The sequence below is a fragment of the Aulonocara stuartgranti genome (genome assembly GCF_965226115.1).
Source record: "Aulonocara stuartgranti genome assembly, chromosome: 12".
In the NCBI taxonomy this organism is placed as follows: domain Eukaryota; kingdom Metazoa; phylum Chordata; class Actinopteri; order Cichliformes; family Cichlidae; genus Aulonocara; species Aulonocara stuartgranti.
In genome coordinates this window covers 422,565-438,723 of record NC_138948.1, presented here as the reverse complement: position 1 = coordinate 438,723, position 16,159 = coordinate 422,565, and the positions used below count along the sequence as shown (strand labels likewise).

General features: G+C 46.2%; 1 protein-coding gene across 2 annotated transcripts in view; it reads right to left on the bottom strand.

Moving 5' to 3' along the window:
- Nucleotides 1-552: 552 nt before the first annotated feature.
- Nucleotides 553-16,159, bottom strand: part of LOC309718883 (disabled homolog 2-interacting protein-like) — a 35,375-nt gene continuing 19,768 nt past the window's right edge. Inside the window, exons 1-17 of one of the 2 annotated variants that reach the window (XM_082554493.1) lie at nucleotides 12,214-13,880; nucleotides 11,886-12,058; nucleotides 9,827-10,098; nucleotides 9,540-9,748; nucleotides 9,302-9,446; nucleotides 9,046-9,190; nucleotides 8,735-8,971; nucleotides 8,093-8,282; nucleotides 7,777-8,012; nucleotides 7,506-7,597; nucleotides 6,934-7,416; nucleotides 3,167-3,447; nucleotides 2,866-2,979; nucleotides 2,667-2,789; nucleotides 2,514-2,593; nucleotides 1,339-1,426; nucleotides 553-901 (exon numbers count right to left, since the gene is read on the bottom strand). In XM_082554493.1, the coding sequence (XP_082410619.1) occupies nucleotides 731-901; nucleotides 1,339-1,426; nucleotides 2,514-2,593; nucleotides 2,667-2,789; nucleotides 2,866-2,979; nucleotides 3,167-3,447; nucleotides 6,934-7,416; nucleotides 7,506-7,597; nucleotides 7,777-8,012; nucleotides 8,093-8,282; nucleotides 8,735-8,971; nucleotides 9,046-9,190; nucleotides 9,302-9,446; nucleotides 9,540-9,748; nucleotides 9,827-10,098; nucleotides 11,886-12,058; nucleotides 12,214-12,216 (3,042 nt within the window). In that variant the 5' untranslated portion in view covers nucleotides 12,217-13,880 and the 3' untranslated portion in view covers nucleotides 553-730. Of the gene's footprint in view, nucleotides 902-1,338; nucleotides 1,427-2,513; nucleotides 2,594-2,666; nucleotides 2,790-2,865; nucleotides 2,980-3,166; nucleotides 3,448-6,933; nucleotides 7,417-7,505; nucleotides 7,598-7,776; nucleotides 8,013-8,092; nucleotides 8,283-8,734; nucleotides 8,972-9,045; nucleotides 9,191-9,301; nucleotides 9,447-9,539; nucleotides 9,749-9,826; nucleotides 10,099-11,885; nucleotides 12,059-12,213; nucleotides 13,881-16,159 lie in introns of those variants that run through there. The other variant, XM_082554492.1, reaches the window with a different exon arrangement.

The following is a 16,159-nucleotide window of genomic DNA, read 5'->3' as shown; positions in this document are numbered from 1 at the left end:
GTTTATTGGAGCGTCTCTATAAGTACCAACGTGGATAAATAACAATAAGAGGAAACATAAACACGGAGACAGAAGCCACAGTGAGCACAGCAGAGACAGTCTGAGAGAGTCTGAGTGTGCACGTGTTCACAAACTATTCATCACAATTTAAAGTTTGGACCGCTTTACAATAAAATCTGGTGTTTACATTAAAATCAGAATTCTCTGAAACAACAAACTAGCATCTCTAACTCTCCCACACCTCGCCCATGTGACCAAAATATTCAAAGCTACGGAAGCCCTGAGGGGCCAACACAATCACTTGGAGTTGTGGTGCTGCTTCTAGTCTTTGTGCTAAGCTAGGCTAACCGGGATGAGGAAGTTTCCGTGAGGCAGCTCGGACACAAAGGTCGGACTGTTCCTTTAAAATACAATCGAAAGTCAAAGCGTCTAAAACAATTAATATGTTCCTCCAGCCTGGAGCCACGTACAGGTGGGGTTGCTTCATGTCTTGTCATAAAATGTCCATTTTGGTTTCGGGACCGTTTTTCTGATTTGTAACAGGAAGTACCAAAACGTAAACGGGATATGATGTCATACTCTAACTAGTTCAAAGAGAAAACGTGCAAAACAGGAAATGAGTTTGATTAAGGTCAGAGGTTCATCTGTAAAAGTCTATGGGTTAGCCCCGCCTCTATGGGCCTCGTAAGGCTAAGCACCTCCCTCTCCTTGCAGTACAGCCAGTTAGAGCTCAGCAGTTGCCAGAGTTGCGGAACTCTCCGTTCTCGGTGATCTGCAGCGATGACGTGTTGCTCGGAGACAGGCCGTTCCTCTGTGATGTCACGGCATAACGCTCCTTCAGCTGAGTTAGAGCCGCCATCAGACGAGTGTTCGCTGCGTCAAGACTCGCAATCCTCTTCTCCTGAGAGTCAGACAGGTGAGACGGGCAGGTGAGACAGTAAGCTCAAAACAAACCTGCAGGTCCACTTATGTCCACCTGGGATCTTTAGTCAGCTGTCACAGGGAGGCGGGATTTTACATTTGTTCCTGTTTGTGCTGCTAATACGCTTTAAATATGAAGAACATTAAATGTTTTTCACTAACATATTTCACCTAATTATGATGTCGTACGCATAAAATGGTTTTACAGACATGCATCAAAACTCAGGTATGCTAGCTACTGTTAGCTTCATTCCGGGATGGAGAACAGCTCGAGACGTCTTTTAAGACGCCATAATGACGCTGGAGTAGCTTATGAGCACTTCCACCTGTTTCCACCATCACTGGGCAAAATATGGTCACTTCTACAGTTGTAAACTCTGAAGCTTCAAATACAGATTTCAGGTGATGGAGACGTACCTGTGCCTCTATAATCTTCTGCTTCGAGTCAACCACAGCCTGCATGTCAGAGTGATCCTTCTTTAACTCTTCCTCCACCGCCATCAACCTGCAGGTGATCAGACAGACAGGTGATCAGACAGACAGAGAGACAGGTGATCAGACAGACAGACAAACAGAGAGACAGACAGACAGGTGATCAGACAGACAGACAAATGGAGAGACAAGTGATCAGACAGACAGGCGATCAGACAGAGAGAGAGACAGGTGATCAGACAGAGAGAGAGACAGGTAATCAGACAGACAGACAAACAGAGAGACAGACAGACAGGTGATCAGACAGACAGACAAATGGAGAGACAAGTGATCAGACAGACAGGCGATCAGACAGAGAGAGAGACAGGTGATCAGACAGAGAGAGAGACAGGTAATCAGACAGACAGACAAACAGAGAGACAGACAGACAGGTGATCAGACGGAGAGACAAGTGATCAGACAGACAGGCGATCAGACAGAGAGAGAGACAGGTGATCAGACAGACAGACAAACAGAGAGACAGACAGACAGGTGATCAGACAGACAGACAAACAGAGAGACAGACAGACAGGTGATCAGACAGACAGACAAATGGAGAGACAAGTGATCAGACAGACAGAGAGACAGACAAAAGGACAGACAGACAAAAGGACGGACAGACAGACAGGCGATCAGACAGACAGACAAACAGAGAGACAGACAGGGAGACAGGTGATCAGACAGACAGATAAAAAGAGAGACAGACTGACAGGTGATCAGACAGACATTTGCTCAGACAGAAAGACAGAGAGACAGACGGGCAGACAGACGGACAGACAGACAGACAGACGGACAGACGGACAGACGGACAGACAGACAGAGAGAAAGATGGACAGATGAATAGACAGAGAGACAAATAGACAGACAGGCAGGCAGAGAGACAGACAGAGAGACAGACGGGCAGACAGACGGACAGAGAGACAGGCACCTGACAGGTGTCAGGTGAAGTTGATTATTTCTGACATCTGAATCGGTCGAGCTCAGTGGAGCTGGTGCTGCAGTTCACAGTTCAACCTCTAGGTGGCTGCTGAGAAGTCTTTTTCCTTGTTGTCTGTTTGCTAAGGTGAACAAGCACAACCCTCAAGTACTGTTTCTATGGTAATGCACACAGGTGTTCCCACCTGCTGATGATGCTGTTCATCTGCAGGTCTTTGTCGTCCTGCAGTCTCCTTAGCCGACTCTCTGTGTCCTCCAAACGAGCCTAAAACACACGCACACTGCTATTGGTCTTGCTGTGTCATGTGACTGAGCTTCTCTGCAGGTGGGTCACAGACCTGGTACTCCTGCAGCATGCGCTGATTCTGCTGATCCTGGACCATCAGACGTGCTTCACACTCCTCCTGACGCAGTGCAGCAATGCGCAACTTCTCCTGCAGCAACGCAATCTCCTGCTGGTACTGCACACACACACATACCGTCAGAACCAGCAGGACCAGTAGAACCAGTGTTGACCCAGAACTTTGAGAACCTTACCTTCTCCACGAGGCTGTCATCATGGCGATCATCCTCAGCCTCACCATAGGAGGAGGTGGAGTTCATGTTGAGCAGCCAGGCTGCCGTACGGTCTAACGCGCAGGGAGACGGAGCCTGGACACACAAACACACCTGAACAGGTACCGCCCACGACCTTAGACAGTCCAGGTACGTCCTCTGGGTGGGTCACTTCAGAAAAAGCTTTAAACAAGTATGGAGGACCGCCTCCTTGCATCTGATCATTAAATCAGGAAAGCCTGAACAAAATGACTCCATGGTACCGTGGTAACAGCCTAGTTACCTTGGCAGCTGGCCGCTGCTTCTCAGGGCTATCTCCTTTGGACGATGACGACATCTGTCTGAGCCGCGACTGGCTGCTGGTTGGCCAATCAGGGCTCGATGACATCATGCTGCCAGAGGTGGGACGTGGGGGGTAGGCGGATCCTGCACCACTGCCGCCGCTGAGCATGCTGGGAGGCGTCCGGCCTCGAGGAGGTCCGGGTGGAGCTGAGGACGGAGGAGGAGGCTGATCAATTCGTCTCTGGGGGCCCGAGGAGTTCTGCCGAGGTGGGACGGAGCTACCTGAAAGGTGGGAGCAATCAAAGGTAAATCAGACCTGATCCTCAAACTTCAGGCCTCGTCCAAAAATATAAAGCAATTTGCTGGTTGTGAGTGTGATTGTAGCTAATGGCAAAAACCGACCCACCACTTTAATCACACTCTAGATCTTGGTTTCGGTTTTACCCAGCAGTCTTAGCTAATTATAGGCCAATCTCCAACCTTCCTTTATATCAAACATCCTTGAAAGAGTAGTTGTCAAACAGCTAACAGATCATCTGCAGAGGTTTATTTGAAGAGTTTCAGTCAGGTTTCAGAGCTCATCACAGCACAGAAACAGCTTTAGTGAAGGTTACAAATGATCTTCTTATGGCCTCTGACAGTGGACTCATCTCTGTGCTTGTCCTGCTAGACCTCAGTGCAGCGTTCGATACTGTCGACCATAATATCCTATTACAGCGATTAGAACATTCCACAGAAGAATTTTGAATTTTTCTAACAGGAAGCCAAAACAGGAGAAATCTGCTCTCTCTTTCTAGTCCCTGTCAGGACTTTTGCTGCAGCATTTTGGATTAACACAGCGCCAAATCACAACAACATTCACCTCAAGGCGCTTTATATTGTGAGGTAGACCCTACAATAATACATACAGAGAAAAACCCAACAATCATATGACCCCCTATGAGCAGCACTTTGGCGACAGTGGGAAGGAAAAACTCCCTTTTAACAGGAAGAAACCTCCAGCAGAACCAGGCTCAGGGAGGGGCGGGGCCATCTGCTGTGATTGGTTGGGGTGAGAGAAGGAAGACAGGATAAAGACATGCTGTGGAAGAGAGACAGAGGTTAATAACAGATATGATTCAATGCAGAGAGGTCTGTTAACACATAGTGAGTGAAGCAGAAACACCCAATGCATCATGGGAATCCCCGGCAGCCTACGTCTATTGCAGCATAACTAAGGGAGGATTCAGGGTCACCTGGTCCAGCCCTAACTATATGCTTTAGCAAAAAGGAAAGTTTGAAGCCTAATCTTGAAAGTAGAGATAGTGTCTGTCTCCTGAATCCAAACTGGAAGCTGGTTCCACAGAAGAGGGGCCTGAAAACTGAAGGCTCTGCCTCCCATTCTACTTTTAAATACTCGAGGAACAACAAGTAGGCCTGCAGAGCGAGAGCGAAGTGCTCTAATAGGGTGATATGGTACTACAAGGTCATCAAGATAAGATGGGGCCTGATTATTTAAGACCTTGTATGTGAGGAGCAGGATTTTGAATTCTGGATTTAACAGGAAGCCAAAACAGGAGAAATCTGCTCTCTCTTTCTAGTCCCTGTCAGGACTCTTGCTGCAGCATTTTGGATTAACTGAAGGCTTTTCAGGGAGTTTTTAGGACTTCCTGATAATAATGAATTACAGTCGTCCAGCCTGGAAGTAATAAATGCATGAACTAGTTTTTCAGCGTCACTCTGAGACAGGATATTTCTAACTTTAGAGATGTTGCACAAATGGAAGAACGCAGTCTTACATATGTGTTTAATATGTGCGTTGAAGGACATGTCCTGGTCAAAAATGACTCCACGGTTCCTCACAGTGTTACTGGAGGCCAAGGTAATGCCATCCAGGGTAAGAATCTGGTTAGATACCATATTTCTAAGATTTTCAGGGCCGAGTACAATAACCTCCGTTTGATCTGAATGAAGAAGCAGAAAGTTAGCAGCCATCCAGGTCTTTATGTCTTTAAGACATTCCTGCAGTTTAACTCATTGGTGTGTGTTATCTGGCTTCATGGACAGATAGAGCTGGGTGTCATCTGCATAGCAGTGTAAATGTATGCTATGTCTTCTAATGATGCTGCCTAAGGGAAGCATGTATACAGGGAGTGCAGAATTATTAGGCAAGTTGTATTTTTGAGGAATAATGTTATTATTGAACAACAACCATGTTCTCAATGAACCCAAAAAACTCATTAATATCAAAGCTGAATGTTTGTGGAAGTAGTTTTTAGTTTGTTTTTAGTTTGAGCTATTTTAGGGGGATATCTGTGTGTGCAGGTGACTATTACTGTGCATAATTATTAGACAACTTAACAAAAAACAAATATATACCCATTTCAATTATTTCTTTTTACCAGTGACACCAATATAACATCTCCACATTCACAAATATACATTTCTGACATTCAAAAACAAAACAAAAACAAATCAGCGCCCAATATAGCCACCTTTCTTTGCAAGGACACTCAAAAGCCTGCCATCCATGGATTCTGTCAGTGTTTTGATCTGTTCACCATCAACATTGCGTGCAGCAGCAACCACAGCCTCCCAGACACTGTTCAGAGAGATGTACTGTTTTCCCTCCTTGTAAATCTCACATTTGATGATGGACCACAGGTTCTCAATGGGGTTCAGATCAGGTGAACAAGGAGGCCATGTCATTAGTTTTTCTTCTTTTATACCCTTTCTTGCCAGCCATGCTGTGGAGTACTTGGACGCGTGTGATGGAGCATTGTCCTGCATGAAAATCATGTTTTTCTTGAAGGATGCAGACTTCTTCCTGTACCACTGCTTGAAGAAGGTGTCTTCCAGAAACTGGCAGTAGGACTGGGAGTTGAGCTTGACTCCATCCTCAACCCGAAAAGGCCCCACAAGCTCATCTTTGATGATACCAGCCCAAACCAGTACTCCACCTCCACCTTGCTGGCGTCTGAGTGGGACTGGAGCTCTCTGCCCTTTACCAATCCAGCCACGGGCCCATCCATCTGGCCCATCAAGACTCACTCTCATTTCATCAGTCCATAAAACCTTAGAAAAACCAGTCTTGAGATATTTCTTGGCCCAGTCTTGACGTTTCAGCTTGTGTGTCTTGTTCAGTGGTGGTCGTCTTTCAGCCTTTCTTACCTTGGCCATGTCTCTGAGTATTGCACACCTTGTGCTTTTGGGCACTCCAGTGATGTTGCAGCTCTGAAATATGGCCAAACTGGTGGCAAGTGGCATCTTGGCAGCTGCACGCTTGACTTTTCTCAGTTCATGGGCAGTTATTTTGCACCTTGGTTTTTCCACACGCTTCTTGCGACCCTGTTGACTATTTTGAATGAAACGCTTGATTGTTCGATGATCACGCTTCAGAAGCTTTGCAGTTTTGAGACTGCTGCATCCCTCTGCAAGATATCTCACTATTTTTGACTTTTCTGAGCCTGTCAAGTCCTTCTTTTGACCCATTTTGCCAAAGGAAAGGACGTTGCCTAATAATTATGCACACCTGATATAGGGTGTTGATGTCATTAGACCACACCCCTTCTCATTACAGAGATGCACATCACCTAATATGCTTAATTGGTAGTAGGCTTTCGAGCCTATACAGCTTGGAGTAAGACAACATGCATGAAGAGGATGATGTGGACAAAATACTCATTTGCCTAATAACTCTGCACTCCCTGTAATGTAAACAGAATTGGTCCTAGCACTGACACACACAAACACTTCCTGTTGCTTCTGACCCCCGACCCTGGACTCTACCTGTGAGTGTCTCGCTGAGGGACAGCGCTCGCCGCGAGTACTCCTCGCCACTGCTGCTGCTCGACATAGCAGACATCCTCTCCCCCCTCTCCCCCCCTGTCAGTCCCACTGACATCTGGGTAAGAAACGCCGGTTTGGTCACCATGGTGTTCCTGTCGTCTGCATTTCCCTGCGACCCCACCGAGCCGTCTGAGGGTGTGGCGTCGGCCTGCTGCTGCTGCTGTGGCTGCCGCGGTGATGTGGTGGTCATGTGATAGACGGGATTCTGGAAGGAGAGGGGGAGGAGCCCCGTCCTGCGCTGCCACTGACCATCGTCGAGGCCGTCGCCAGAGGAGGTGTCATGCAGGTCCACCAGAGACAAGCTGCGGCTCTCGTTGTTCAGCTCGGACCCCTCTCTCCGACCTCCATTGGTCATTTCAAACGCTGCCTCATTCTCATTGGACTCTGAGTAGGATGAGCTTGGTGCTGGAGAACCCTGCATGCCTGGAGAAAGTGACATCATAGGAAGAGTCAGGGGTGACAGAGTGGTGGAGAAATGGGAAAGTGGATAAAGAAGAGAGGTGAAAGGTCACCTGATGCAGGCTGTAGGCTCGACCCTTTAGTGACGAAAAACAAGTCTTTGTTCTCAGGAGTCGGCGAGGGGAGTCTGGTGAAATCCACCAATCTACACACACACACACACACACACAGATAACACGTCAGATATTTAAGCCATGCATCAGCCAGACTCTTCCTGCGCTGGCATGCACAGACAACTGTGAGCATGTGCAGAAGCTCCATGTGAGAACCCTCTCTGTTTACCACTGGGGATGCTAATGCTAACAGGAAACACAGGATGCTAACCCTCCATCAAGTCCCATGCTGCCCTGCAGGCCAACAGAGGGATTACAGGTCGCCAGAGGTGGAGAAAGGGGCGGAGACAGGGGGGCTGGGGAGAGAGGGGGCGGAGACACTACACGTTGAGGCTCTGGGGAAGAAACAGATACGCCCCCTGCACTGGCCACACGCCCTGGATTGGCAAGCGCTGCCGATACGTCTCTGAGGATTCGAGGAAGAGGGCCGAGCTTCGACAGGCACGACTGGAGAAAACAGAGAGAGAGAGCAGTCAGGGAGTTACCTGGGCAGGCAGGTGAGTCATCTGCCAAGACAGGTGCATTACCTGGTCGAGCTCAGTCAGCAGGGTGTGCAGGCTGGACAGCTCACGGCCGAGGTCGATGTACCCGTCAAAGCCGGCGGTGTGGTTCAGCCCGTCGGGGTTCGAGATCTCCTGCAGGAAGCGCTGCATGCTGCTCCACTGCCGCTCCACAAAGTCATTCATGAACAGCATGTACTCCTCCTTAGTGCCGAACCTGCGCGACAGGTAAGACCGCCAGCGTCAGCAGGTCAGCATGCACGCACGCATACAGTTGGCAGGTAGCCGTGCACAGTGCAGGTACAAAGACTTCAAAGTAAAAGCTCTGCACTACTTCAGAACAGGCTTGGTACGTCACAATAAAAGCCCTGGGCTTCTTCCAGAATACTGGTCCTGAACTCCTTTCAGAACTAAAAGCCTTCCACTCCTTCACCATAAATACTCATCACTCCTTCAGAATAAAAGTCCTTTAAAAAAAGCCCTAAACTGCTTTCAAAATAAATTCTTTTTAAAATTCTTTGCTCCTTTAGAATAAAAGCCTTGGAGTCCTTTCAAAATAAAAACCCTGTATTCCATCAAAATAAAAGGCCTACACCCCGTTAGAAAAAAGGCTGCTGTCCTTTCCAAATAAAAGCCCTGTATTGTTTCACAATAAAAGCCGTGGCGTACTTGCTGAAGTTGGCAAGGTTCTGAATCACTTTGGCGATCAGCGTCAGGGTTCTCGCTGTGCGTTCATCAGGGTATTCCTGCATCAGGTCGAATAGTGATGGCGACATCACGGCCGGACACAGGAAGCGCAAGAACAGCGAGGCGCTGATGAGGCGCTCGCTGATGTCTGGCCGTCCTCGGTTGCCGCATTCCTGCCGCCATGACCCAAACACCTCCTTCAGCTCCCGGGGGAAGACCCTGAGTGACAATCGGCAAGAGTCAGCGTGTGCCGGCCTGGAGCGTCAGTGGTGTGCGTGATCTTGTGTGCGTACCTGTATGAGTCAAGAATTTTGCAAAATGCCAGCTCGCAGCACATCCTCAGGTTGGCCTGATGCTCCGCGAGGTCAGAGGTCGCACAGCGAGACGGGTCCACCTCACAGTTCTCATCAGACTCGTACAGAGCTTTGATGAACTCACCTGGACACACACACACACACACACACACACACACACACACACAGCTGATCAATAAATATCACAATAAGCACACAGGGGGGCTTGTGTGTGTGTGTGTGTGTGTGTGTGTACCAAGTGCATCCTGTAGGTATTTCTGTCCAATCAGCTTCAGGTATTCCTCAATGCTTTTGGTCGCCAATGTGTTCTCTCTAAAGATCAGCTGGTCGTTGTCACGGCAACGGTCCACCTCTGACATCATCAGGTCGGTCAGGAAGTCCTGCAGTGAGGGGTGAAAGGTCACTGGGCTGAAAGAAGAACAGGTGGTGGTGGCAGGCCAGGTGTAGAGTTCAGGTGTGGTGGGCGGGGTTACCTTGGCCTTGCCCGTGCTGTGCAGGATGTGCACGAGTGCAGCAGCGAGCTCCTCCTTCGCTCTCAGGCTGATTGAGGCCTCCAAGGTGGAGCAGAGCAGCAGGTAGTTGGAACTGATGTACTCCGCAAACTCTTTGTACTGCTCCATCGGCAGGATGACGATACTCTGGTAACGTGCTTTGACCCTCACTGTTGGCACAGACGACTTACCTGAAATCGGGTGGGACAGGTTAAGAGGGTGACACAAATGAGACACCTCAGCGCACGAGCCCGAGTGGATCTACATACCTCGGATTGTACTGGGCGTGCTCAGTGTGTACCACTTCTCCACCAGCTGTCTGCCAGTCACCGTGGCGACCGGGATGTTGACTAACCCGACGTAGCTGCTTTTGTCCTTCTTCCTCTTCCGGTCGGTGTCCTTGTACAGGTGCAGCGTGATGGAGGCGACAGGTGGGAGGCTGCTGAAATCGAAGCGCTCGCCCCAGAAGATGTTGTCAGTTTTCAGCTTACAGGACGTCCGAGCGTAGAGGCTATCGTCCAGACACAGCTCGCAGAAGTACCTGCAGTACATGTACTGTGATTAGTGGTCGGGTCGTGTGAAATGTCGTCCTCATGGATCGAAGGTGCAAACTGTAAAACTACACATAAACTAAGAATAAGTACAGCAGTACTGTGTTTGAATACAAATAAACAGATTCAGTAGTACACAGAATAAATAAATAAATACCTACAGTACTACAACTACTATCTGCAGCACACTTCAGCAATCTACAATATAAGTACTGCAATAGCTGTTTGCAGTAAAAGTACTACCATTATTATCTGCAGCACAAGTCCTGCAGTTATTATATGCAGTACAAGTACTATGATTACTGCAAGTGGTTTGAATCACAGTAATCTAATAGAAACATATTCATTTCGATTGCAGCAGTTTCCTGCTGCGTCAAGCAAAGTGCACGCCAGCGAGGGCGCGCGCACGCCGTGCTCATAGTACAACTGCTTTGAGTAAGTCATTTGTTTCATGTCTCTGTGGACCTCGGCAGGAGAGCTGTGCTGTGGAAACGTCACTAACTAAACAAAGTCAGAGATACGTGTTTGGAAATGACAGGAAGCGGGCGCATCTCGTACACGTACAGCAGCTGTAAAAATTGACTGCAGCACCCAGCGCGACACAGATGTTGGGTCCTTCGCTCTAGCTAGCGCCAGCACAGTGCGAGCCACGTCCACCTTTAGAAGGCGTAACATACATTTACACTGCTATGCAGATGACACCCAACTTTATGTGTCCACACACACTATCCGGTCGTTAAGTCTGACGTCACTAGCCGTGTCTGGGCCTAAACTCCGCTGCAGGTCCATATATCAAACGATCACTGTGGCATTACTGAGAGTTGAAAAACTGTCTAAAGTCTTTCATCTTTAATAAAATGATCAGCGTTCTGCTCTACCAGGTGTAACAATTGAGTTTAACATCCAGGCATCCATGAAAACGGAATTTATGACATTTAATGGAGTTAGAAGTTAGCAGGGAGTTAGCTCGCTAGCTTCTATCTAAATACAATATAGCATGTCCTGACTGCGGGGTTTTGGAAACAAATTCAAACGTACAGCTCTGTTATCACTTCCAGCATAAATGAAGACAGAAAACTAAACAGCAGTGACGTTTGTAGGGTTACTGAAGTTTGGCTAGCTGGTATATAATGATGTGCTACGTGACCGCTAGCGACACAGCTATGTTAGCATAATATAAACAAGCTAACTTTTTTTCCACTCGATAAAAGTTAACGTGAGTGTTCTCGGTGGTCAGGAACAAATGTAATCGCATGGCAGGATGCTGTAAACGGACCAAACTTCAGCCAGGAGAACAACTGAGATAATCCATCCACAATACGAGGTTAGTCATTCATATACTGCTGCATGGGCTGGGCTGTAGTTACATCCTAAGGTTTTAAAAACTGAGCTTAAATAAATGATTAGCGGTAATAAAAGCCGAGGGAGGTCAACAGTGATCACTGACTGTTTTAGGAGCTTTTTGAGATCAAATATAAGAAAATACAAAACATTAAACATGTTAACAACACAAAAGCCATATTAAACGCAGACTACTTTAGAAGTAGGATTCGTCGCATCATCACTTAACGACCGGATTAGTTAAACTGCAGGAATGTCTGCGATACTCTAATTACTGCCGGTAGCACAAATGCTCTGATTACTACATGTAGTAGAAGTAATCTAGTTACTACCTGCACTAAACATAGTAGGATTACTGTTTGTTCTACTGTTTCCCTGCAGCTCACAGATGTAACTGTGATACTTGGAGCAGGTGGGCTGGTGCAGCGCCGCCTACCGTTTCTTGGCGGGCAGGTCTTTGGCCTCCACCACCCACACCGTCAGCACGTTCTCCAGCCGCCGGCTGTTGTCCTTGTTGGGGTGAACAGCACGTCGCAGGTTCTCCATCCATTTGTCTCTTTCTGCTGCTGAGCGACACGAGAAACACTTTGTTCCCGTCGAGGTTGTTACCTAGGAGACAGGCAACCACGGAGACACAAGAGGGCACCGATGTCAGCTGAGTGAAACCCTTGTGTCTTCCAACCAAACGCTGTCCCTCTGAGAGAGAAGCTTTGGATCGTTTTTGTGACCTGATTAACAAAACATGACAGAAAAATGTTTCCAACCATGAGAAAGTCCTGATGACGAGGGTTACAGTCAGAGCCATCTCGGATGATGACTCTGACCTCAATGTGTCCGATCAGGTAACATCTGTAGTTCCTGAAACTCTGTTTGCCGTTTGTGTGGATGAAATGCAGACGAGTCTCAGGGCCGCACGCAGCTCAACAAAGTCAGGCGTTCATCAGAGATAACACCGCCGAGGTTATCGGTTCTCTGTTAAGCCAGATTAGAGCTAGTGGTTTTATACAAAATGAGCACATTCCAATCAGAGACATTACCATTTGGTGATAAAGTCGCTAAACAATGTAAACATTTCTCTGTAAAATAATCTGAGAGGTGAAAGCAGCAGAAACTTTTCTTTGAAGATTTTCACTTTGAACTAAAGTGAATGATTTTGTTACTCAGCACGCTCAGTAAGGCGATGGCTGCACATCGGAGCTGTGAGACTTTAAACTTGATTTACAGCTCGATGAAGGAGACGTGGAAATCTGATGAAAATCATTGGTTGAACAGATGTTCTGTAATAATGTCACTTCCTCTGGTAGATTTGAAGGCGTTAAACGAGGCTGCGGTTATTCTGATAAACATTCTTTCAAAATAAAAGACATTTTGAAAGTTGAGATGAAAACCTGTAAAAAATAAATGAAAACAAGTCGGAAACTGATTCGTGTGAAACACAACAATGGATCTGATGGTGATCAGAAACCTCGATCACGAAGCTTCGTCATATTTGTGTTTTACAGTTTTACAGTTGGGATTCTGCCCTGCCCTCTGCTGGAATTGTGAGGTAACGCAGGTCAATTCAATTCAGTTCAATGCAATTTTTTTTTTACACAGCGCCAAATCACAACAACATTCGCCTCAAGGCGCTTTATATTGTGAGGTAGACCCTACAATAATACATACAGAGAAAAACCCAACAATCATATGATCCCCTATGAGCAGCACTTTGGCGACAGTGGGAAGGAAAAACTCCCTTTTAACAGGAAGAAACCTCCAGCAGAACCAGGCTCAGGGAGGGGCGGGGCCATCTGCTGTGATTGGCTGGGGTGAGAGAAGGAAGACAGGATAAAGACATGCTGTGGAAGAGAGACAGAGGTTAATAACAGATATGATTCAATGCAGAGAGGTCTGTTAACACATAGTGAGTGAGAAAGGTGACTGGAAAGGAAAAACTCAATGCATCATGGGAATCCCCGGCAGCCTACGTCTATTGCAGCATAACTAAGGGAGGATTCAGGGTCACCTGGTCCAGCCCTAACTATATGCTTTACCAAAAAGGAAAGTTTGAAGCCTAATCTTGAAAGTAGAGGTAGTGTCTGTCTCCTGAATCCAAACTGGAAGCTGGTTCCACAGAAGAGGGGCCTGAAAACTGAAGGCTCTGCCTCCCATTCTACTTTTAAATACTCTAGGAACAACAAGTAGGCCTGCAGAGCGAGAGCGAAGTGCTCTAATAGGGTGATATGGTACTACAAGGTCATTAAGATAAGATGGGGCCTGATTATTTAAGACCTTGTATGTGAGGAGCAGGATTTTGAATTCTGGATTTAACAGGAAGCCAAAACAGGAGAAATCTGCTCTCTCTTTCTAGTCCCTGTCAGGACTCTTGCTGCAGCATTTTGGATTAGCTGAAGGCTTTTCAGGGAGTTTTTAGGACTTCCTGATAATAATGAATTACAGTCGTCCAGCCTGGAAGTAATAAATGCATGAACTAGTTTTTCAGCGTCACTCTGAGACAGGATATTTCTAACTTTAGAGATGTTGCACAAATGGAAGAAAGCAGTCTTACATATGTGTTTAATATGTGCGTTGAAGGACATGTCCTGGTCAAAAATGACTCCAAGGTTCCTCACAGAGTTACTGGAAGCCAAGGTAATGCCATCCAGAGTAAGAATCTGCTTAGATACCATATTTCTAAGATTTTCAGGGCCGAGTACAATAACCTCAGTTTGATCTGAATGAAGAAGCAGAAAGTTAGCAGCCATCCAGGTCTTTATGTCTTTAAGACATTCCTGCAGTTTAACTCATTGGTGTGTGTTATCTGGCTTCATGGACAGATAGAGCTGGGTGTCATCTGCATAGCAGTGAAAATGTATGCTATGTCTTCTAATGATGCTGCCTAAGGGAAGCATGTATAATGTAAACAGAATTGGTCCTAGCACTGAACCCTGTGGAACTCTATAATTAACCTCAGTGTGTGAAGAGGACTCTCCATTTACATGCACAAACTGGAGTCTATTAGATAGATATGATACAAACCACTGCAGTGCAGTACCTGTAATACCTACAGCATGTTCTAATCGCTCTAATAGGATATTATGGTCGACAGTATCGAACGCTGCACTGAGGTCTAGCAGGACAAGCACAGAGATGAGTCCACTGTCAGAGGCCATAAGAAGATCATTTGTAACCTTCACTAAAGCTGTTTCTGTGCTGTGATGAGCTCTGAAACCTGACTGAAACTCTTCAAATAAACCTCTGCAGATGATCTGTTAGCTGTTTGACAACTACTCTTTCAAGGATGTTTGATATGAAAGGAAGGTTGGAGATTGGCCTATAATTAGCTAAGACTGCTGGGTCTAGAGATGCTTTTTGAGTAAAGGTTTAACTACAGCCAGCTTGAAGGCCTGTGGTACATAGCCGATCATTAGAGATAGGTTGATCATATTTAAGATCGAAGAATTAATTAATGGCAGGACTTCTTTGAGCAGTTTTGTAGGAATGGGGTCTAAAAGACAGGTTGATGGTTTGGAGGAAGTAATTATTGAAGTTAACTCAGAAAGATCAATTAGAGAAAAAGAGTCTAACTTAACATCAATGGTACTAAGAGTAGCTGTAGATAATATCTGTGGGATGATTACTGGTAATTTTTTCTCTAATGATAAAAATTGTATTTGTGAAGAAGTTCATGAAGTCATTACTAGTTAACGTTAAAGGGATGGTTGGCTCAACAGAGCTCTGACTGTTTGTCAGCCTGGCTACAGAGCTGAAGAGAAACCTGGGGTTGTTCTTATTTTCTTCAATCAGTGATGAATAGTAAGATGTTCTGGCTTTGTGGAGGGCTTTCTTATAAAGCAGCAAACTATTTCTCCAGGGTAAATGATGATCCTCTAAATTTGTGACACGCCATTTCCTCTCCAGATTACGAGTCATCTGCTTTAGGCTACGTGTTTGAGAATTATACCATGGAGTCAGGTACTTCTGATTAGAGACCTTAGTTTTCACAGGAGCTACAGTATCCAGAGTCGTACGTAGGTAGGAGGTGAAATTATTAACAAGATAATCGACCTCTGTTGGGGTAGCGTTCAGATAGCTGCTCTGCTCTGTGTTGGTACAGGGCATTGAAGATGATAACAGTGGGTGGATTATATTCTTAAACTTAGTTACAGCGCTTTCAGAAAGACATCTACTGTGATAAAGTCTACTCTCCACTGCTGTGTAATCAATTATTGTAAATGTAAATGTTATCAGGAAATAATCAGACAGGAGAGGGTTTTCAGGAAACACTGTTAAATGTTCAGTTTCTATGCCATATGTTAAAACAAGATCTAGAGTGTGATTAAAGTGGTGGGTGGGTTCTTTTACATTTTGAGAGAAACCAATTGAGTCTAATAACAGATTAAATGCCATGTTGAGGCTGTCATTTTTAGCATCTACATGGATGTTAAAATCACCCACAATAATTATTTTATCTGAGCTCAGAACTAAATTAGATATAAAGTCTGAGAAATCAGAGAGAAACTCTGTGTAAGGCCCAGGTGGACGATAGATGATAACAAGTAAGACTGGTTTCTGAGTTTTACAGCTGGGGTGGACGAGGCTAAGCATCAGGCTTTCAAATGAATTAAAAGTCTGTCTGGGTCTTTGGTTGATTAATAGGCTGGTGTAATAGGCAGGCACAGAGCAGTATGTAAATGATTGTGTTGGGACACCTCGGTTTTGGGAGTGCTG